At 39.6% G+C, this 23,541-nt stretch overlaps 2 protein-coding genes across 3 annotated transcripts; one reads left to right on the forward strand and one right to left on the reverse strand.

Moving 5' to 3' along the window:
• Nucleotides 1–770: 770 nt before the first annotated feature.
• Nucleotides 771–16,511, reverse strand: patl1 (PAT1 homolog 1, processing body mRNA decay factor). The gene is made up of 20 exons (XM_062441052.1): nt 16,442–16,511; nt 12,846–12,951; nt 12,460–12,666; nt 12,078–12,326; nt 10,936–11,012; nt 10,661–10,741; nt 10,149–10,349; nt 9,629–9,730; nt 8,298–8,384; nt 7,418–7,635; nt 7,153–7,297; nt 5,509–5,626; nt 5,317–5,414; nt 3,902–3,961; nt 3,655–3,800; nt 3,402–3,561; nt 2,001–2,126; nt 1,510–1,601; nt 1,232–1,381; nt 771–1,144 (listed from the first exon to the last, which is right to left on the reverse strand). Exons 1-20 carry the CDS (start codon nt 16,454–16,456, stop codon nt 1,123–1,125), a joined length of 2,460 nt encoding a protein of 819 aa, XP_062297036.1. The 5' UTR covers nt 16,457–16,511; the 3' UTR covers nt 771–1,122.
• Nucleotides 16,512–16,580: 69 nt separating this feature from the next.
• LOC134001502 (uncharacterized) lies at nt 16,581–21,904 on the forward strand. 2 transcript variants are annotated; one of them, XM_062441059.1, is made up of 5 exons: nt 16,581–16,714; nt 17,030–17,189; nt 18,504–18,617; nt 19,699–20,281; nt 21,200–21,904. In XM_062441059.1, exons 2-5 carry the CDS (start codon nt 17,043–17,045, stop codon nt 21,412–21,414), a joined length of 1,059 nt encoding a protein of 352 aa, XP_062297043.1. In that variant the 5' UTR covers nt 16,581–16,714; nt 17,030–17,042; the 3' UTR covers nt 21,415–21,904. The 2 variants fall into 2 exon arrangements, with proteins under 2 accessions (XP_062297043.1, XP_062297041.1); XM_062441057.1 differs by having other exon boundaries at nt 16,587–17,189.
• The last annotated feature ends 1,637 nt before the right edge of the window (nt 21,905–23,541 follow it).

Genomic DNA, 23,541 nt, shown 5'->3' on the forward strand with positions numbered 1-23,541 from the left:
AAAATGTGATTTGAATGTAGAACTTGAATGTGTACTATTTATCACACCAAGTAAGACAATCACAGAGGTGAAGCCTGAAGTAACAACGCTGCCATGTTTTTAACTCGTAACGACGACATTACATGTTCAAAGGGGCACAAGAAAGAAAGGAAGGCCAAAAACTGAATTGAAGGACCTTTTTGTTGCAGACACCCATAATTATAAGGAGATAGACATGTTGGAGGGTGCTGGCTATGTTTCATAACTAGATTGGAGCCAGTATGCAGTTTATGGGAGTGATGTGTGAGCGTGATGTGGAAACTTTAAACCTACCTTAATCTACTTTCACTGTCACATTTACATATCTTTCTATAGTTAGTTATTGATCATTCATCCTAAAAAGTTGAAACTGGGTGATGTTTTATGGTAACTCTCAAGAATTACCTTATTAAAAAAAACTAAAAATGCCTCTTAAAACTTTTTAGATAATTCTGACTATTTTTTAATGCATTCATTATAAAGTATTATTCCCATCTATGTTATTCTAAACCTGAAAATGGATCTAGATGGAGCACTTCAAACTCATGACTTTATTTGATTATTATATCTTATTTAGGTATTTTGAATTTTTAAATTTCTTTGTATCTCTGGTGTATCCTCATTGCAGATTCATGTGAGTTATGATAGCGTTTCCTGAGTTCAGTGCAGGGTGTGGGTGTGTGTGTGTGTTCAGAATGTTGGAGGATGTGTAGAAATAGAGGGGGCGAGGAAAAGAGCACGCAACATTTTTATATAATAGAAATACTTTTTAATTTCAAGGTTCATCACAGGCATAATCGTAAACAAGATATTTAAAAATGCAGATTTCATTTTTTCGTCATTTGAATTCATTCGTTCTGTGTCACTGTCCATCATGCACGCACGCACACCACAGACTAAACACAGAAAAACAAAAGTGACTAGAGATTCTGCTGGATTAAAATGATCCACCGTGGACTCACCTCAAGACCACACACACACACACACACACACCATTCACTCTTCTGGCACACGCACACGCACACACACACACAAAAAGAAAGGTCTGCATCGAGTGGGGTGGGGTGGGGTGGGGGTGGGTTGTGTTGATGTTTGTAGTAACTTCTACCTGGACAGAGCAGAAATCCTGAAAAAGAAAGATAAATAAATGAGTGAATGTGACACATGCTACTTATTACGTGTGTGTGTGTGTGTGTGTGAAGATGAAACTCACTGTAGCTTGTCCTGTAACAGCTCCAACCTCTGCCGGTCGACGTAGCGCGAGAAGAGGGAGAGCAGGTTGGGGGGCGTGAAGAGGGGAGGGGAGAGGGAAGAGGAGGGAACGCTGAGCAACTCCCTCGTCACCGAAAACACCAACTCAGTCCTGGATCGGAGGGGGGGGGGGGGGGGGGGGGGGGGGGGGGGGGGGGGGGGGGGGGCAGAGAGAGAGAGGTGAGAGGAGTGCAAGTGTGAAGATGTGTGAAGGAATGAAAGTGACGTGTGGTGGCTTACCATCGATTGTCGTCCATGAGTTGACAATTGGGGTCGGAGCTCTGCATCCTCTCTCCTTCACTCAGGATCAGATACAGCAGTGTCACACCGAACTACACACACACACACAGAGAGACAAGAGTGTGTATTTATTGTGTGTGGGTGCTTAGCTGGATATTCTTCTTATTATAAAAAAATCCTCTAGTTTCTGTTATTTCAGTTATTTAGGGACACCCATGATAATTAGTAGGATCATTGTATTGTTGGTTTTTGTCTGTAATAGGAAATATAAAGGATCACAACCCTTCTCTTTTAACTTTATATAATTATTAGTCTTGGTTCAAAGCAGCCAGATAATACACAGTACACTAATAATGTGCTCTGAAGGTCTAAGTGTTTAACCCAGAATCAGTTGGTTTAATTACAGGACAAGATATTGAAGATAAATCCTTGTTCACCAGTCTTCTTTTATATTTGCGTTAAGGTTAACGAGTTACCGTATGTGTGTGTACCTTGTTGAGCAGTACTGTGGCCAGTTGGCCCTCGTTGCCCTGAAGCTCCTGGAGCAGGTCTGTGAGGGCGGAGCTGGACAAAGACTGGATCACTGCAGACACCGGCTCCACTAACCAGCACAGCACCTACACAACAGAGACAGGGAAGAGACAATGAAAAGGACTTATATTGATGCTTCTATCTTGTAGCACTTTGAGATTTGCTTCAAATGTATTATTATTATTATTCAGAAGATTGGCGGTTCGTTTCCTGCCTCCTCCTTGGGCAACATACTGAACCCCACATTGCTTCTGATGGCTGTGTAAACAGTGTATGTGTGTGAGAGAATGGGACTTGTAGTAGACTTTTAGTGTCAAAAGACTTCAAGGAATCATCACCAGGACATCAAGGAATTTAAAAAAAGAAGAAAAAACACACAAAAAAAGAAGATATTTTAAGATGTTTTCTAACCTAATGTGTTATACAAGTAGTGTAGCTGCTTTAAGGAATAGCTCAGTGTAATGGTGAGTGTGCAGTCAGACCACAACTGCAACCTCACTGAGAAAGCAGAGAGCGGGAGAGTTCCTGCTGAAAACAAGCACTGAGAGACGAGGAAACATGACAGCAGCTGCTTCACTAACAGCTACATGTGGTTTTCTTAATTTGACACGCAAAAAATTAACCATTAATTCCCCAAAAAAAAAAAAAAAAAAAAGCATGTCATAATCACTATACGTACAGACTGTTTAACACAAAGTAACACGTCCTTCTCAGTGAAGCTGTGATTTGAACAAGAACTTCCAGATTTAAACAGTCTCATTTATTACACATATACTAGTTTTAAAAGGGTAGTTTTTAGTAATAACTTGTTAGTTTTTCTATCAATAAAGTATCTATGTATTTTAACAAGTGAAAATTGAAGGATCCAGTGAAACAGCAAAAAAACTAACTTGAGGGGAGTTTACGAAGGTGTCAGACTCAGACTGGTTGAAAAAAAGAGCACACACCACAATATTTGATCTGATTCTAATAATGTTTTGATTACGACGTCTGATATGTGGAGTGCTTTACAGGAGATAAAACTGAAATTTTCTTTTTGTTAAGTACAATTAGTTGATGAGAGGTCAGCCGAAATGTTAAAAATCTGAGTTAAGACATCCGTTAAATATGACTGGATCTGCAGCTAAAACTCAGTAACTTTACAAATCCTCATTAAAATCTGTTGATATGTTTGTTGCATATCCAAACGAACAAACAGGACTGCCACATGTTTATTTATTTGACACGTGTGGATACTCCTGACACTCTCCATCAGGCTCCTGGCACTGTGATGTGGACACACACTGCTCCCACATAGTGAGGATGAATAAATGTGAATGCACAGTCCTGTATTTTGGTGTTTGTACGTTGAGACGCTTTACCTGGTCCTGCTTGTCCTTCTTTGCCAGAGCTGGAAGGTTGCGGGCAATCGCCATGACAATGGCGGCGGCCTGGGGCGGGGGTAGGAAGGGGAGCAGCCTGGAGATGAGACGCTTGCCCTTCCTCACCGACATGATCATCACGCACTGCTCGTCGCTCACTCTTAACAAGAGGAAGAGAAACAAGTTGAACTGAGGCTGCCCGTGTGTTTCTCTATTTGTTCGGTTTCCATCCGTCCCTTTCTTCCCTCCTTACCTGTCGTCCCACTCCTTCTCCTGCAGGGAGTTGCACAGCTGCATGGTGTTGGTTTTGTGCTGCTCCAGTAGAGCTTCTCTGTCCTCCTCTGGGGCTTGGACGAAACGTTTCTCAAAGTCTTGAACCTCCAGCAGCAAACTGTACATCTGGAGAAGGATCACAGAGGCGCTTTAAGCATCCAGGAAGTGTTAAGTCAAACTTGTGGAAGATTTGTTGGATACACACAGCTGAGCCGTCCTCATCCTACCTTTTCCACGGTGTAGAGGATCTGTCGCCTCTTATTCCAAACCTGCTTCTCTCTCTTCTCCTGGAGGTAGAGACACACACAAACTGATCAGCGTGACTTAAAAACGGAGGAGAAAATACTTCAACATTAGAAATCGTACTCAGAGGCACAGTACCAGTCAATAGTTTGGACACACCCTCCCATTCACTTCAACAAGAAAGACTACTGTTGTCCAAAGTCATTACCCACTTACTACACAGTACAAAATATTTGCCCTCTGAGTTTGTATATCCATCCCTAGGAACTTTCACAATGCGACAAAAAAACAGTAATGTCTAAGTAATGAGTTCCAAATGATGATTTTTTTTTGTGCCGTTTGTTGTCTTATTTTAGGTCTGTCTTTTGTGTATGTGTGTCTGTGGGTGTGAATTTGAGTGTCTGCATATGTGAGTATTTGTGATTCTCTGTATCTGAGGGTTTAGGGGTGTGTACATAAAGTGTGTGTATATAATTGGGTGAGTGAGGATAATAAAGTACCTGTGATAACAACTGAATGTGACAGTATTGACGTTAATGGTTGAACAATTTAAGCAGATCAAATGATGTAAGTTCATTTCTAATGGAGTGACCAGTATGTCTAAAAAAAACAAAGGATGATGATTATTATAGGACCAATGTGTAGGATTTAGTGTCATCTAGTGGTGACGTTTCAGATTGCAACAAAATGAATATCCTTCATGTCCCTCTCCACTTCCATATTTGAAATGCCTTCTCTAGTGTCAGTGATTGGTGTGTCCTTTCTGGGCTACTGTAGAAACATGGCAGTGCAATATGCTACATCTCTAGCATAAATAAAGGGCTCATTCTAAAGGTAACAAAACACTGAGTCTTATTTTCAGGTGATTATACACTAATTAAAAAGTACTTATGGATATATATTGTGTGAACCCTGCGTGGTAGCCCCTGTCATCAGTGTATGAATGTATGTGAATAGGTGAATTTTACTTAAAAAACTAGAAAAATGCTATATAAGTACAGTCCATTTACCATTTCTGTTAAGTCTGTTCTGCTAGATGACACTAAATTCTACACACTGCACCTTTAAGTGTCCAACTAAATAAACAATTGTTACTGTGGAAGTGACAGACTAAGAAAGTACTTGCAAAGATAAGCTTAGCTGATGTTTAGCATATCACACTACATGAAAAGTCAGAGGGTCGCCAAAGTCATAAGCATTCATCCTTTAGAAGCCATGAATGTCTACACAACATGTCATAGTCATTTCTCAGATTTTTTAAAAGGTATTTCACAAAAAGCCAAAAAAAGTTGCTGGTGGAAAAGAAGTCACGAAGTTGAATATGGACAGATTGACCTTTCATCCAGGGGTAAAAGAAAGAAAGAATATTATATAAAAACAGTGAAAGATGCAAACATGCCTCGTCGTCGGTGCGAGTGGTCACCACGGCATCGATCATCTTGCGGGGGTTGTTGACGCTGGAGACCGTCAGCTTACCCAGAGAGCCGGCAAACTGAACTGTGGACAAACACGAGTGGGCATTTAATACAGGTGTACAATATTATGTGTTTGCAGATCAGATAATATTGTGGTGAGTTCTGCTGTCTCTTACCTGGTCTGTAGGTGTGTTCCAGCTTGGCTACCTGTGGAGTGATGAGTTTGGTGGTGTGCTCCTTCTTGCTGCTGTCTCTCTCTCTCTCCTGACGTTTCTCCATCTTTTCATAGTAGTTCTACACACACACACACAAACATACAGTAAGTGCTCAGCGATCTTGAACCAACCCAGAAGCTGCCTTTTTAAATACAAGTATGTCATTTGTAAGTATACTAGATGCAGCTGTATTTAACAATAATTCCACATGATATAATAAGTCAAATAAAGTGATCTGGACCCAGGATAGAAGTTAAACTGTCTGAGCTTCCAAACTATTGTGATTAGCCGTAGTGACAGAAGTAACCACTGGTCTGATGGTGCTGAATGATAACTGATTTAACAACAGTCTACAACTACACACAAAGTTAGGATTAAGACCACAGATATCCTCCTGAGCAGATATACACAACAACCTAGAGATAAGTGATGTCTTTTTTGTGCATACTTCGAGGAAAGGGAATTAAAATCCATCTCAACTATAACAGATGAAACATTACATTTTTTAGAGCATGACCGATACTATATTTTTGGAGCCAATGCCGATATTAAAGGAGTAAAAAACGTTTTTGCATTGATCCCATTAATGTCATGAAGGCATGAAATTTTCCAATTTGACAATAAACTTGACAATAAACTAAACTACACCTGGAGTTTAATCATTATAAATAACTAAAACTAACTAAATGACCTAAATAAATAAATAAAGACACACGTACAGATATATTTAAATTGAATTAAGAGAAAGGATCAAATATACATTAAATGCTGCCTAAATAACTTATCGGCACATATCGCACAACATATAGGCCGATACCAATATATCTGTGATAGGCCAATATCGGTCTGGCTCTAATGCTTTTACATGTTTTCTCTGAGCAACAGTCCAATAACCACTTCTGCTTCATAAATGATTATTCTATTGTCAAAATTGTTCTTTTTTTGTTAATCAGTTAACTGATTAATAGGCTACCTAAAAAAAAGGGTTGCAAATGGACCATCACCAACAGTGAGCCTGAAAGACACTTATAAGATATTTCCTTAAACTACAGATGGTGTCAAAAAGGGCCCTCACATTCATACCACCACCTTCTGCGAAGTGGAAAACATGCATATTCTCCACATGGTTTGACTGAACATTGGGTTTTGGTGTCCAGCTTGAATAAAGGTTCGATCTAGATTCTGGTTCCAGCTTCTAAAATGTGAGAGTTTGCTTCCATTTCTTATATCACTTTAAATAAAACTTCATTGTGTTTTGAACTGTTGGTCGGATAAAATGAGCAATCTGAAAACAACCTGAACTCTGAAGAAAATGTGTTGCACATTTTTCACAATTTCCTGAAATCTTTTCAGATTAAATAATAAAAAATCAATAATAAAAATCAATAGACAATTAAAATTAGTTCTAAATCTAATACTGTTCTTGGCTCTCAATGTCCTGATAGAGACTCATATACAGGAACAGTTAAACATTTGGGCACTCTTTTTCATTCAAGGGAATGGGAAGATGTGTCTGAACTTTAGACAGGTTGTGTACACTCTGATCTAAACTGATAACCAGAGCTATAAGAGCTAACAGTGAAGAGAACTACATCAACAACCAACCTGATAGTAGTAGTCATCCAGGTACGGGTCAGTACTCTGCAGCTGCATCATCTGGATCTTGGTGACCCATTCCTTCTCTTTCTGAGTCATCAGGTTACTGTAAGGGTCCCTGCTGCGCCGGTCCCCTCCAATCCTACCACGGTCCCTGCAGGAGAGGTAGAGAGATGAAGTGGTTATGATTTCGTTTTGGGGGGTAACGCTTGCCTGTTGGTTAGAGATCAAGGTGCGCAGTTCAGTTCACACACACACACACACTTCTCCTTACCCTCCTCGGCTCTGCATGCGCTGAGTGAGCATGCGGCGGTGCTGGGGGTGGAGGTGGGTGGTGTTGTGCCGGATGGGCGGCGCGTGGTTGAGGGGACCGTGAGGGGGTGGCGGGCCCATTCGGTGGGCGTGCGGAGGAGGGGGGCCTCCGAAGAACGGCCTGAAACCGCCGCCGCCTGGTAGCAGAGGAGGCGCTGGACCCCGGGGAAAACCTGCCACCTGGAGTCACACACGATAAGAGATATTACAGAGTGTCACATGTTAGTCACATGTTAGTCACATGACCACATACCCAACACACTGGCTGATACATGTCTGGATGCACAGAATTGATTCTTTTTTGTATAGTTATTTTTTAAAACCTTTTTAAATACTGCTTGTAATGTGTTTTATGATGAGCCCGATGAAAGCCGCAAGTTGAAACGCGTCAGTCTATTAATAAAGCTGTTCTGTTTAATACAAGCGTTGCTGCAGCTTTGACTTTTTGGACTTTAAGTAGGTGAAGTGCCAGAAACCTAAGCTGGGTTGAGCATGTCTCACACTAACAGCAACTTTGTTGCACACAAGTGAAATTGATTGATTGATTGATTAATTGATCTTCTTATCTGAGAACAGCAAACAACTGCTTTTCTCAAATGAGTATATAGTGTATGTCATTAGTACTGTGATTGCTTGGTGCATTGTCTCTTTTTTTCCTGTATAATTAGTTTAGTTTCTTGTATTCTGTTTCTTACGTTCTCAGGAAGAATCATTCATTGTAGTCTTCAATGATCTTACTCTCAAGGTATTACCTATTATGAAAGTTGCACTGTGTGTCTAAGAAGGCTGTTATCTGTGTGTGTGTGTGTGTGTGTGTGTGTGTGTGTTTGTGTGCTACTAACCTGAGAGTTAAGCAGCTGGGCCCGTTGAATCTGAGACAGAACTGGGCCGACACCGGGAGGGAAGGGACCGCGACACAGTGGAGAGTTCTGAATAAAAACAGCAACATAGAAACTTCAAATTCCTGAAAAAATGGAAGCTCTTTTATCTCTCACTACTCCTTATTTATAGAAACAGCTTGCCATGTTGGGAAGGACACTTATTCGGTTTCTTGCTGAGAGTTAGAAAATAGATTTGTACCTTTATACTTTTACTGTATATATGAAACTACCACGAGAAGCTCACTAAATAACATCACAGCTTGTTTCTTTAATCTTTCTAAAAGCTTAGAGTTTTTTTAAAACTTGGGGCTATGTGTGTTGACCATGACCAGTTGCCAGGTAACCAGCAGAGATTCATAGAAGTTATTGGTCCCGGCCAACACATATGACACATGATTGTCCCATATAGAATGCCAACTAGTATCAAATAACACTTTATATCCCAACATAACATGAATACTTAAACTTTGACCAAGGTGTCATATATATATATATATATATATGACACCTTGGTCAAAGTTTAAGTTTAAGTTTAATATATATATATATATATATATATATATATATATATATATATATATATATATATGTATATATATATATATATATATGTATATAGTATTTATTCTCTGTATTCTCTATTTTACCATTTTAAAATCATTGCTATTTTTTATTTTCCATGTTTTTTTTTGTTGGTTCTTTCTTTCATGTTACTCTATGCTCCTTTTAGGCCCTTTTATTTTGAAACACTTGGTATAGGTAATTTATTTTGTTGTAAAGCACTTTGAGCTGCATTTCTTATATGAAAGGTGCGATACAAATAAAGTTATTATTACTACTACTACTACTTCTATCATTATATTATCTTACAGGACATTTGAATAAAACGGCCCTTCATTGAAAGGTCTGCAAATGAGCAATCTTATGTTTTAGCTACTTTTACTATGTACTATTTTAAAATGATTACAATTTTCATTTTCCATCGGTTTTTTTTGTTCTTTTTTCACATTACTCTTTAGGCCCTTTTATTTTGAAACAGGTCCTTAATTAAAAGGACTGTAAATTAGCAAATTTATAACGAACAAATTGGCTTTGCAGACTGAATGTTGAAGTTGTTCACCGTCCACTTCAAGTGAAATCACATGTTAATTTGCTGATTTGTGTCTTACCATTAAGTTTAAAAAGGACCCCCGTGACGTTCCTTGATTTTAAGTTTGTCATAAAACTGAAGGACTGAGGGGGGGAGGATGGAGGAGAAGAGGAAAAGGGAGAGCGGAGAAAAAAAAACTCACAGCTATATTGAGGAGGGTGTTGGGTGACAGACGCTCGGGGAAAGGAGGAGGGTATCTGTGCTGGACCGGGGCTCTCACATGAACCGGCGTGGGGTGGTGGATCTACACACACACACACACACACACACACACACACACACACACACACACACACACACACACACACACACACACACACACACACACACACACAGAGACAACGTTATCTACATGTACAGCAATTCACAACATGATAACTATAACAAGAGAACAGAGAGAGAGAGAAGAGGACTGCTGGACACATTAGGACGGGATTAACTGAAACATATAGAAAGTATAGAGTAGCATCCAAATCATTTTAACACATCTGCTGTAAGTATAACATCTGTAAAGCCTCTACAGTGTAGACATATTACAAAGATAATAGCTATAGTTTATTAGCAGTGTTCATCAGGTCTTTAGGGATAATGAAAAAGAGGGAATGACGGAGGAAAAGACATCAGAAAGAAAACACTGAAGACAACAGCTGTGTTCTGTTCACCTGATGATTCATGATGTGGCTCATTGGCTGTTTGGGCGGGGTCCCTATAGGCACTGCCCTCACCGGAGGGGAGCCAATCACGGGGGAAGAGGAGCGTGGAGGAGGGACCCTCTCGGACAAATCTCGTACTTCGTCGTTTCTGCCCTGAGGTGGTTGTTTGGGGAGACCCACCTCCTTTATTATAGACATCAGAGGACTATCCTGAAGAGGAGGAACAGGGGAAATGAAGTATGAGAAACACACACATGCATTCCAGTGGCATATTGTATAAAAACACATCTACAACTTTGAGATATATTTTGTTACTACGTGGCTAGTTCCTGTGTTTACTTCTGTTATCAGAGACTTATAATAACAATCCTATAATAACTCTCACTCAATGCTGGACCAATTTCTAACATTTAGGTCCCCATTAGTCACTTAGACCTAAAATGATGGGAAAAAAGGGTCCAGCTCAAAAAATGTAGTCCACTCAGCTACATGGTTGCCCTGTGTCTGGAAGTAACACTCACCTCCATGTGTGTAACCAGTCCGGGTGTGAGACTGACCGGTCCGAACCCCATATTGTTCTCCCAGATACTGTGAGAGTTCATCTGTGAGGAAATAACATGAGAAATGAATGAATTTAACACATATGAGCTTTAAATCAATGTTGGTCAAGTGTTCTGAATTCAGGATATCATTTCAATCTGAATTTCAACCGTTTCTCTCTTTACTGTCATTATGTTATTAACTGTATGTTTGCTGATTAGTAAATTCTTTATAAGACAGTCATTTCAACACTAACCTGGCCCATAGGAGCGGTTCCTCTGCGCATCAAGTGTTGTTGTTGTTGGTAGCTGAGCATGGAAGAGGGAGGAAGGCCTGGAGCAGAGCACAACACAGCAGAACTCAGTAAAAACAGCTTAGCAGAGTACACAGCATCACATCAAATCAGCAACTGCTTGTTATATGCTCAGAGAACACTGTGTGTGGTACAAACTGAAATAACTCTGTAGTAGTTTAACCCCCACTAAACAAGATATAATTATGTCTGCATCCAACTATTATTATCATTACTGATTAATCGATTTGTGGTTCGAGCTATATAATTGTGAAAATGTCAATTAGCATTTCCCAAAACCCAAAATGCTTTACCCCTACCATCAGTCTAAAAATACAAAGATATTCAGACTATTCAGCGGACTGAAAACATTTAAGAAGCTGGAACCAGAGAATTGTCATTTTTGTCTTTAAGAATGACTCACAATTTATCATTATTAAAACATTTACAGCTCCAGATATAAACAACACAGCAGTGTTCGGGACTAAAATCCTGGTGAATTACTTGATTCACTGTCTGTAGATTCTTTGGACGGCTAGAAAATTAAGACAAAAATCCTAAATTAATGAGTTAATAAATGCTTTAATCAAGTCATAGGGGATTACGTGTGAATCATTTATTATGGACATTCACAGTCACCAGAAAAAATGTATTGCAATTTATGTTGCCTTTTACTTGAATCTGTCACCTGACTGAGTGACAGAAGTTAATGAGTGCTACAGTTCTGTTTATTTGACCTCAATTATGATGACATTGTGTCATAAGAAAGATGATACAAGCTTCCTTATTGAAAAATAACATATTATTGTTATTATATTAATACAGTTTGGGTGAGGGGTTAAATTGCCCATCTGATCGGCAACTGATGTCACCAATACAGTTTTTATGGGTTCATTTATTGCAGGCATGTCCACATTATTCCATAAAGGTTTTTGTTCCAAGCACACATAACATAACTCAACTCAACCAATCAGCTGTCTGAAGACTGAGATCAGCTGATTAAATGAGTCAAGCCTGGTCTGCTCCTGATTGGTTGGAATGAAAACCTGCAGCTACATGAACCTTTATGGAATATTTTGGACATTCCTGATCTACTGCTCCCTTACCTGAAGTGGAGGGCCCAGGAGGCAGCTGGTGCTGGGGGTGATGGGGATGCTGGTGTGGCTGAGTGGGGTGTGGGATGGGAGATGGTTGGGGCAAGACTCTGCTTCTGTCCAGGCCCTGCAGAGCAGACAGGCTGGGGGGAGGGCCGGGTCTCTCTGCTGCCCCGACCCCAGCGATGGCCGGGTCGGCGTCCAGGATCAGCCTGGCCAGGGACTCGGCCAGGTCGCCTCCTCCTCCTCGATCTTCTACATCTGAAAACAGCAGGTTAACTTTAGATTTCCCCTCAGGTGTATTACTGCTGTTGTTATCATCATCATCATCATCATCAACACCACCACCACCACCAGAGAAACCAACAGCATTCCTCACTACTTCATTACTAACCTGGTCGAGGCAGTCCGGAGGAAGACGAGAAGTTGAGTGAGGGGAGGGGGAGGTTGCCGGCGGCCGGAGGGAGACGGGCGGAGGATGAGTCCTCGGGTCCGCCTAAGTCCGACTCCCCTCCCATCCCTCCTCCTCCTACCAACCCCGGCCCCCCTCTCAGCTGGTCGAGCTCAGCGAGGCGCTTGTGTTCCTCCTGCCAGTCGTCATCTGGAGGAGCAGAAAGGAGCCGAAAAGTGTGGTTGTGTTAGATCTGTGATGATGAGTCATCTGTGCTAAAAATCTGACACGGTTTCTGAAGCAGTGCTGATTCTGAAGAATCATCTCACGCTCACAGTGATCATGTAGGCGACCAATGACAATACAGGGCGTAATGCGGTAATACTCACCGATGGCCCCGGCTCCAAATGTGTCGTCGTTGAACTGATCGATTTCATCTTCTTCTTCTATCGGTCCCTCGTCTTCCTCCTCCAGCGTACAGTCTTCATTCAAGGACTGCAGAGACGGCAGGGAGAGAAAGACAGAGGGACGTTATGACATGATGATGAAAGCGGTCCGAGGAGTGGAGATAGGAGGCAGGACAGAGTGGTAGAGGTCAGAGAGATGATGAAGGGAGGGAAGATAAAAATCAAAGCATTAAGTTTGAGAGGGGAAAAGTTTGGCCTGGCTGCACTTCCATTCTGATTGTATTGTGCATCACACAGATGCATCAGTGCACATCTAAAGTATTAAAAACAAAAACAATGGGTGGTAATTAGAGCCCAACCGATACTGGATATTTGAGACCGATGCCAATACCGATATTTGGGAGTAAAAAAAATTCTGATAGATATACTGACCGTTCTATTACCTGCCTCTATCCACTTAGTCATTCTATCCACATTATTTATGATTATTTATCACAAATCTCATTGTGTAAATATTTTGTGAAAGCACCAATAGTCCTCCCTACAGTATTGTCAAAACATCGATATTGGAGGTATTTGGTCAAAAATATTGTGATATTTGATTCTGCCCATATCACCCAGCCCATAAGTCATTATCGGCTGACCAATATATTGGTCAGGCTCTAGTGGTAATACAGTGAAATGAAGTCAAGAAAATGGCCACATTTTCACCTTAAATGTGCAAAAAGAGAAAAAACCCCTCTAATGATAATAACTAACTGAAAGACTACGAACGACAGGTTTTTGTAACCCCAACAGTGACAAAATACAAAAAGGATTTTTAGAATTTGAAAGATAATTTTGGGAATATTCTGTGCTGATTATCTTTTATTGATATCCTTATTTAAGGTCCAGAGGTTCATCAATCACTACTAAAGTGTGTCTATGTTGGTTGGAAATACTGAGGAGATGCTGCTATCTAATCATAGTGTTAGTAAATCAGTGTAGGCCTCTTTAACACATAGTTCCTGATGAATTACTGGAATAACCTTTCAAACACTGACAGTGATTTTGTTACTTTTCACACATGGAGCTACACTCATATCATTCAATCTACATGTAAGCAGTGCCAGGCCTCAGTTGGATGATATACTGTCCCAAAAGTAATTGTGATAAACAATATTACTGTCATTTTATGCCAGGGTTACAGTTAACATGGTAACACTGGTTCAGATTAAGAACTGTTATAATGAAATAAATCAAAGCACTTTAGAATAAAACTGGTGCTTTTATTCTGAAGTACATGGCTCGTGTTGGACAGGAAGTGTTGATATAGTTGATATGAACTTGAAGCTTCTGGTCAACAGACGGTTGGATAACAGCAGTTAGTGTATATTATTTTATTTAACATTTCAAACTTAAACCATTAAACGTTGCTTAATGGTCAGTGGTCGTTAAACGTGAAGATTTATTCACTGTATGCAGGAAACTGACAGCTTTAGGTCAGGCTAACCGGTTAGCTTCAGGGCTAACTGTTAGTTCCTTGCTGTTATTATGTTTTATAGCTCAGTATATATAATTAATTTAATTTAATTCCGGAGTCAGAGTGGTGATTAAAAACAGATACAACAAATCTAACAAATAGATAGAGCTGTTGGGCTGCACACATGGCCTGGGTGTCCTCACAGCAGTCTGACCCCAGACCTAAATGCGTCTCTCACTGCCTGAGACTAGTGAAAAGTCAGAAACAGACTCCAGCTCCCAGCAGGCTTAGCAAACTCAAACCTACGTGACGGCCGACTTGCTCAAACTGTCGGACCTGCCAACAACGCACGAGGGGTCCCGTGACATCACAGGGGATATAAGATGGAGAGGAGAGCACAAATCAATGTTTTTCATGTGGCTTGTGCCTCTTAAGGAAGCAAACAAGTATGTGATGTTAAGACCTACGAGCTCTCAACCCAACGTCTTACTCCAACCCTGCAGAGGACAAAAGACGAAGGGTAACCTCTGTGTCCCGTTCGTCCACTCACCGTTTTCTCTACCCACCGACAATGTGAGGACACCTGTCTCTGTCAGATCCATCCAAGAAACCAAGTTTGGACCTCACAGAAAGAATACATACTCACCTACTCGCTCCCCTAACTGGTCCAAGTAAGAGGCTACTTCTGAGCAGTAACGCTTTTGTTATTTTAAGCTTGATGGTGCGTCCTGATGTCCTTTTGAAGTATTATTGCTGCTGCTGTTAGTTTTGGTGTTTATCACATTAAAATAATTTAGTACTTGTCCAACTGCTTGGAATGTGTGAGACCGTGGGATGCATATTTATTCGTTGAAATCAGACCACAACTGGTCTTTGATGTGAAAAAGTTTGAGAAACACTGTCTTAGTGAATGCTGCCTCTCTTCTATGCTGTGCCACTCAAGATGCCACATGGTACAGGAGTCATCATTTGAGCCACTTTAATAAATCTGATTTAAAAGGAGAGTCATACAGAGGATCATGTTTATAAAGAATCTGAAGGGTTACTGCATTACCCCGCTTAGCAGTCATTTTTCTCATTTTGCCTCAGTGTCTTAAAGTATAAAATGACCCTGGGAGTGCATCAAACACTTATTTCACTACACATTATACTAAAGGTGTATGGAGTGGGCCACTTGGTTTAACTTGAACTTTAACCATCAATCTGCTGCTAGTATTGTCACATGGACCATAGTGATGAATGAGTGTGATGATGGTTCAGTCAGACCTAACTGGTGGTGTTAAGCGAGTGAGAAAACTTAATTAAGTTAATATAATAATTACTTTCCAAAAATATTTAACTTAACTTGGCTTATTTAGTATGATAATTGTACAAGTAGAACAAAGAGAATGAACAAAGGTGAAAGTGTGCCAAGTACTTTTAGAGAGTGTGCATTAAGTTGAATGAGAATTCAGTTTCACCGTATTATAGTTGTATTAATACTTTAGAAGAACAGCTCATTATCTTACATAAAGACATTGTGATGTAAGTTAGCCAAGTCAGCACTGACCGAGCATGGCTTCTCACCGTGGCAAACATAACTGCACAGCAGATAAACTACACATAATATCAAGTGTAGCAGTTAGGAGCTCGCTTTAAAACAGTACGAGTTTAAATAATGATTAAACTAGATGAATACAATTGAGGGCTTCTTCTCTGTAGATAGCAAGACAACCCGTTAGCCACAATGCTACATGCTGACGTTACATTACATTACGCAGTTTCCACATCGATGGAAAAATGCTGCTCTAAAACTAACAAAATAAGATACTGTCCGGACGCAGCTTATAGCTAGCCTTCACCCACCTTTCATAACTATGGTGCATTTATGAAACAATAAGCTAATTTTCGTCCACGGGGTAAAGGAGCGTTGTTACCCTCCGGTTCATGACACCAGGCAAGCGGGCGGCTTCACAGGCCGCCACAGCCACATTGGATTTTGCAGTCGCATAAACATTAGACAACAGTCACCATAAAAATCACATACCGTCTGGAATTGCGACCAACTCTAAGTAAAACGTCTGAAATTGCATTCAGGAGAGTGGCATATTAGTTTTTTAGGGGGTATAATACACACCTGAAATCGAAACATCTATCTTTCTGGAGAAGAACAGCATCGGGAGCGAAGCGGCGCGCAAATGACGCAGCAGGGACGTTCACTTGAACGTGCGTTACGGAGCGACGTGAACGAGCACGCATTTAGGCATAATCGGGGGCGACGCTGCTGTGTTTATGTTGAATCGCGGCCACTATAGACTGTTTGTTTCTGTTCCACTGTCTCACTGTCTCTCTGGCGACAACGAGGAAGACTAACTATGAAATACCATTAACAGAGACTACAATACAAACGGTAAAAAAGTATAATTTCTTATTATCTCTTTTTACACTCGTTTATGTCAGCGGTTGTTGTTACGGCTTTTTATAATAGCCTATTCATAACTGTAACAATAACTTCCTTTAAACTCGTGGTTTCATGAAAGTCACATTTTAATCTGAACCTTTTTAAAGATTCTAGCTAAAGTTACTGTCCTCACATGACTTCCCTTAAACATGCCATAATAGCTGATAACCGTTCTTCTTCAGTGTGTGTGTGTGTGTGTGTGTGTGTGTGTGTGTGTGTGTGTGTGTGTGTGTTCTTTGCTGTGAGTGTGTTTATATATATCAGCTGTACCTCCATCATGGTGCAATATCAGCTCTACACTCTTGATCACCTGAGGAATTCAGGTTTTGGTCTTCCTTATCCACGACACGGCCTTCAGCTCCTGTTCTGGTTTGCCAATCATTGTGTGATCTGCTGTGAAGTCTCTAACTTTGTTGTCTTGAAAGTAAGATTATTTGGATTATTTCAGATTAAATGACACTATATTTGGTTTGAAAGCGAATGTATTCATTAATGAAAAGCTTTCCATATCAACAGTGAAAGAGGTTTTCCTCTCTGTAATCATTCCTCCTCTTCATATTGACTATGAAAAGATCTCCTTCAAATGTGATTTCAGTGTAAGTGATGGGGGACAAATACCACAGTGTCCACACAGTCTTTTAGTGCATGCATGCAGGTGATCTGAAGCTGATATGAGGCTTCAATAGTCTGAGTTAGTCATGCCAGGGTACAAAGTGTTTTGTCCACTGGCCAAATGACTAATGAATGTTCAAATTTTACCACCTTAATAGATTAACATTGTTGTTATGGCTAGCAAATGAAGCAAATCTGCCCTCCACTAGCATATTTACCAGCATTTGGTTGGTGGCTGGTGCTAATTTTATGCTTGATCAAGTAAATATCTGCCACATTTACAGCCTGCTGTGGTGAAAGTTTAGTAATAAAAAGAGGGACTTTGGCACTAAAAAGACTGTAATGTTGAAAGCTGTCTACTTGATCCGACTCATTTGGAACAGCTGAAACTTCATATTAGCTTCATATAAGTTGATAATTTACCTAATCATTTACAGTTACTGACCACTTCATTAGGTACACCTGTGTAGTCTAATTCAATCCAATACAACAGCTCTGTTATAAATTCTACATTGATTGTATTGAATGGTGTTCCTAATATTTTGCCCCCTCATGTATGTTAATGGCCTGGACAAAATATTAGGAACACCATTCAATATAATTCACCATAGTTCACCACCATCACCCACTATGACCTCAATAATAAACATATAGTAGAATTATCACCTTTTTGATAATGTCAACAAAAACTGAAAATGTATAAACTTGATAAAAGTAGTATTTATAGCAGAGCTGTTGTATTGGATTGAATTAGATTGCACCAGTGTACCTAATGAAGAGGACAGTGAGTGTATATTATAAGTGCATTATGAAGGGATCTCTTCATGGCCAGTCTGACAGACTTAAAACAAATGTGAACTTATCCTTTAATGCTTGTATAGTAAGCAGGACATTTGTGATTTTCGTGTTTCTCGCCTATTAATCAGTAATTATGCAGTTTTGATAGGCATTGCATAAACACATTGGTAACCACATCAGACATTCATAATATTGATAGGGATTATATATAGCCTGTATTTAGCCAACAGTATTTCAAAAATGTCACTGCTGTACTAAAACTCAAAATGTGTATAAGGAATAAGTAAGTACAGGTAATATGTGAAGTGACCTGATTCTGTGGCCACAGCTGGTGGCAGATTGTCAACCAGAGAGAGGGTCCTTTGGCTTCCACTTTTTTGGTAATAATGAAGAGCTTCTGCCTGTACTGAGCAGGTCCAGGAGGGGCACGAGTAAGAGAAAGGTTGGTGGGACATTTTCTTTTTTTCATTTCCCTACAGGGCCAGGGGTATCTCCTCCTCTGCATTTGCTGCTTTAATTTCAACAATTCTTTTTTGATTTTGGCTCTTCTAATACACCCAACTTAGGGTAATACTAAATTGTTGGAATAGTCCTTTTAATTCATATTTTAGCCTTTTAGCCTTTTATGTACTTTTCTTCAGTATTTCCGTGTGATGCCACTCCACTACATTTCAGAGGGAAATATTGTACTTTCTACTCCACTACAATTATTTGACAGCTTTAGTTACTTTTCAGATGGAGATTTGACACAATGGATAATATAACAAGCTTTTAAAATACAACACATAATTAAAGGTGGACTCACATTTCAGATGTCTATGAGTTGTTAACAGCTCCACCAAATAGTGATTTTTCCCTTTAAACTTCTCTCATGCTTTCATTTCAATAAATGTTCAAATGATCCAATATTTCAGCAAAAATCAAAGATTAGAGAAAAAGTCCAAAAACTGAAAACACATTTGTGTATCAGAACTTAGTTTTTTCTTCTTTCCTCTCCCATGAATCATCTCACCACCCCTCACATTTATCTGCTGACCCTTCGGAGGGACCCCACCCTTAGGTTGGGAACCACTGGACTAAACTAGCTAACTGTATATAAAGTAGTGTAAACTAGCTCCACCTCCAGCAGCTACAACAGTAACATGCTGCTCTAACACTGATGCTTCACTATTAATAATCTAATGATGTCATATATAATAATATATCAGTCAGAGGACCAAACCACTACTTTTACTGTAATACTGCATACTACATCACTCATAATACTGCAGTACTTTTACTGTAATACTGCATACTACATCACTCATAATACTGCAGTACTTTTACAGAATGAATGAGGTTCTCTCTCTCTCTCTCTCTCTCTCTCTCTCTCTCTCTCTCTCTCTCTCTCTCTCTCTCTCTCTCTCTCTCTCTCCCTCTCTCTCTCTCTCTCTCTCTCTCTCTCTCTCTCTCTCTCTCTCTCTCTCTCTCTCTCTCTCTCTCTCTCTCTCTCTCTCTCTCTCTCTCTCTCTCTCTCTATCCAGATGACGTACTTTGAAGTCGGCAACCTGAACACAGAAACCTACCCTGGTTCTGCAGACCTCCCAGCATATGTGACGGAAAATTATGGATTGGATGGTAACTATGACAATTACAATATTGACCGCATCATCATCAGTTGCCAGGGGAGGAACAGGGTGGTAGAGACGGTGTATGTCACAGAGCATGACACAGCTGTCTTTGGGAGGTTCAGTCCTGACAGGACTTACGAAATCAGCTGTGAACTGATCCGAGCCCTGCAGAACCCACAGCTAGATCTCACCACCTTTCTCACCCAGATGGGCTACTATGTAGCTATGGAGGAGATATACAACCCAGAGCCCTCTTACAACACAGTGCAGACCTACAGTGGATCCACAACAACAAGAGGGCAAAGCGGCAACATCAGATTCTTCTCACAAGCCTTCAACCAGCAGCTCAATCTCAACACTGAGCCGTTCAACTATGACCAACAAGGAGGGCTTGCGGTTGAAGTGCAACCTAGACACAAGGAGCCTAAAGCCAAGAAGAGACAACAAACTTTGTATCAAAGTTACTGGCATTCAGACTGGCAGCGGGCTCATAAAGGTAAAAGTTCAGTCAGCATTTGTTCCTGTATGTGTCTAACAATTTTTTTGTATTTCTGCTGTAAGGGTATTTACACACAAACAGTGATATCACTTTTTAAATCCCCTAAAGTGAACATTAAAGTATACACTTGTAATATCTGTGATTGGCTAGCTACTGTGATTAAAGGTCTCGGGTCAACTAAATAACAAAAGTATTTCCCCCCCCCTCACCTCTTCTTGTATCTAGTGATGCAGATACTGTACATTTTGCTTTTATTTGTCCAGGTTTTCATATACACAGAGTTAAAACATATTTTTTTTAAAGTCCAAAAAATGACTTTATACAGAAGAAATAGTCCCTGTGGTCACTGATGACGCTGTGTTCTGTGGATTATTCAGTAACATTGAATTGTGTCAGAAAAGGAGGATTGGTGTGATATGTTTTAATGCATAGAGCACCACAATCAAAATTCCATCATAGTGGGGTGGAGGAAGAAGTCTTAGAAATGAATCTCAGAAACCAGAAACATAAACTCAAAAATTGTGCATTCTTTATCTAAATAGACTAGTAATTGAGTGATCCTACCCTTTAACAGGATGTAGCTAAACAAACCATAGTTCATTATAGTGACTCTCATATACCCACTGCCACCTTTACTCCTTTAAATCAGTTCATCTTATTTTGAGAATTTGAATGAACGTATGATGCATTCACTTGTATTGGTAATGGGTTGACTCACACAACACCTTGCAAGCACCTTTGAGGTTTTACTTGGGATCTAGTGATCAGTGAGTAATCAGATGGTTCATCAATCCACCTTTCATCCCCATTTGAGCACAGCATTGTAGGGCTTATGACCTACTTGACTGAGTAACACAAGATATAATGATAGACCAGATTTAATGCTGCTGCGTCCTCTTGCATTTCTGTCTTTAGATGCTTATAGGGAATCCAAGAAGGGGAGTGGAGGTGGTGGCATCAGCTTGATCCACCTTCTCCTCGGTGCTGGAGCGCTCTACCTGACTGTCAAATGTTGGAGCTGGCTGAGGAGCTGGTGGGAGACAGACTTGAAAGAACACGTTCTCAAGAATTTACCATGGAGAGCTCCAAGTTATCAACATCCACATATCATGCTGGATTATGTGTTCTAGAATTTAAGAGTCTAGACTTTTGTAATGATGAGATATATTCTGTTCAGTTATTACTAAATATGTGTGATAAGTAATTAGTAATGTACAGGAGGTGATCTGGATTGATTAAGGTCCTGCTTAGTGGTGAACTCTAAACATTTTATATTCCATACTGGACTTTTTCAAACTAATTTCCATACTGGAAAAATGTAACATAAGAATTATGATCTTGTAAAGATCTTAAGCTTGATTTTGAGGAATGTGAAACAAGTGAACTTTTATAAGACTGTCATAAAGGAAGAAAGATGAACTAAGAGCAAAGAAAACAAAATCTATCTATCTATCTATCTATCTATCTATCTATCTATCTATCTATCTATCTATCTATCTATCTATCTATCTATCTATCTACGTATCTATCTATCTATCTATCTATCTATCTATCTATCTATCTATCTATCTATCTATCTATCTATCTATCTATCTATCTATCTATCTATCTATACTTGGATTAAAGCTCACTGTACTTTACATTTTGTCATGTTGGTGAAACATCTGTTTTACATCTGTATTATACGGTATGTGAACACAAGAGGGCGCTGTTGTAGACTTAATGCCAGATCCGTTAATGGAGCCATACGGCTCTGGTTTGCAGCAGCAGAGGGCAGCATTGAGTTAGAAGCTACAGGAAAAAACACTCAATATGTTTGTCCTCCTCAAGGATGGGAGGAGGTTACAGGATGCAGCATGTTGCGTGGGAGATAGTGATAGATATAAATGAAGGAAAAAAAAACAACATTTCCTGCAATACCTAATTATAACCCAGAGCTAAAGTTCTTAAAGAGTGTGAAACAAAGGGTTTCAAGTATTTACTGTTAAAGGCACCACCTTTTAATGTGACCATAACCATCTACTAAGGGTTTTAAGTTTTAACTGAAGTTATTTTTTTATTAATAAGTCATTTACAGATCCTTTACAGATCAGTTATGAGCTATTGATAAGAACAATATTTGGGCAGCCAGGTTTAAAACATTAATTGATACACACACTTTCTAATAAGCCATCATGTGTGCAATTCAGATGTTAAAAGTTCTTATTTATGAATTTTTTGATTGATTTTTACGATAATTCATCAAGCAGTTATACATTTTAATTTAAAAAAGCGTGTGCTGCAGGAGGATAAACACCAGACAAAGGGTATTTCACAACATGGCAACCAAAAAGTAACTTATTTATTATCCATTAGTGAAGCCATAAGTTACTTATAATCATACAGAAATGTATGAACACTTTATTAAGGCTGACTTACTGAGGCACCACTAAGATTGTACCGGGTGTCTGACCTCACTTAAAGTTAAAGGTGAAAAGATGTGAGGAAATATACACTCACTGGCCTCTTTATTAGGAACACCTGTGTAATCTAACATACATGATGCGCTAAATATTAGGGACACCAGTCAATATAATGCACACTAGTACACCACCATCACTCAACCATAAAAATAAAGTTGAATTGTCACCTTTTTCATAATATCAACAAAAAAAAGTAAGATTAAATGCATTGTTTAGTTCACAAATACATTGACAGGGTGATTAAAAACAATCAGGTTTATAAAGGTGGACTGTATAGTTTGGGTTATTTTCCAGCTCAGACTTCAGTTTAGGTCCACCTTCAATGTGCTGGAAGTTGACTTCCTTCATCATCCTAACTCTGTATTTTGAACTGGACCAAACAACTTCATCACATGGTATTTTACTGAAGATGACACCTGTTGAGATGGGACAGAATATCATGTCTAAAAGCTGTTGAACACTATAAAATACTCTGAATATGTTTATTATTTATTATTATATGATCTGTGTGAATAGAACAGCCAGAGCTACAGTATACTGAGGATACAGTGTGTGTACTGACATGAGTGTAGAGCTGATGGTGCTGCTGTCACAGTGTCTCTCTTTCTCTCTCTCTTCATACAAGTCAAAATGATGAAAACAGCAACAGAACTCCAAAACACCACTATGGGAATCAGGAACAACCAGGAATGTTTCTCTCTGTAACCTGTCAGAAACATTTCACATGAACATCAGTGAAACACACTGAAACATCATGTTACACTGAGAAAATGAAGTTCTGGAATTTAAAGATTG

Source organism: Scomber scombrus, chromosome 2 (genome assembly GCF_963691925.1).
Source record: "Scomber scombrus chromosome 2, fScoSco1.1, whole genome shotgun sequence".
In the NCBI taxonomy this organism is placed as follows: domain Eukaryota; kingdom Metazoa; phylum Chordata; class Actinopteri; order Scombriformes; family Scombridae; genus Scomber; species Scomber scombrus.

Bases quoted from the DNA above. Each gene is read 5' to 3' on its own strand.
- LOC134001502 (XM_062441057.1), top strand. From the start codon at position 16,899: ATGACTTCCCTTAAACATGCCATAATAGCTGATAACCGTTCTTCTTCA. The intron at 18,618-19,698 runs GTTGGTGGGACA...CTCTCTATCCAG, and splicing joins GGGGCACGAGTAAGAGAAAG to ATGACGTACTTTGAAGTCGG. The intron at 20,282-21,199 runs GTAAAAGTTCAG...TTCTGTCTTTAG, and splicing joins CTGGCAGCGGGCTCATAAAG to ATGCTTATAGGGAATCCAAG.
- patl1 (XM_062441052.1), bottom strand. The intron at 12,667-12,845 runs GTGAGTATTACC...CTGCTCCTCCAG, and splicing joins ATTTGGAGCCGGGGCCATCG to ATGACGACTGGCAGGAGGAA. The intron at 5,627-7,152 runs GTTGGTTGTTGA...GTGTGTGTGTAG, and splicing joins TGGATGACTACTACTATCAG to AACTACTATGAAAAGATGGA.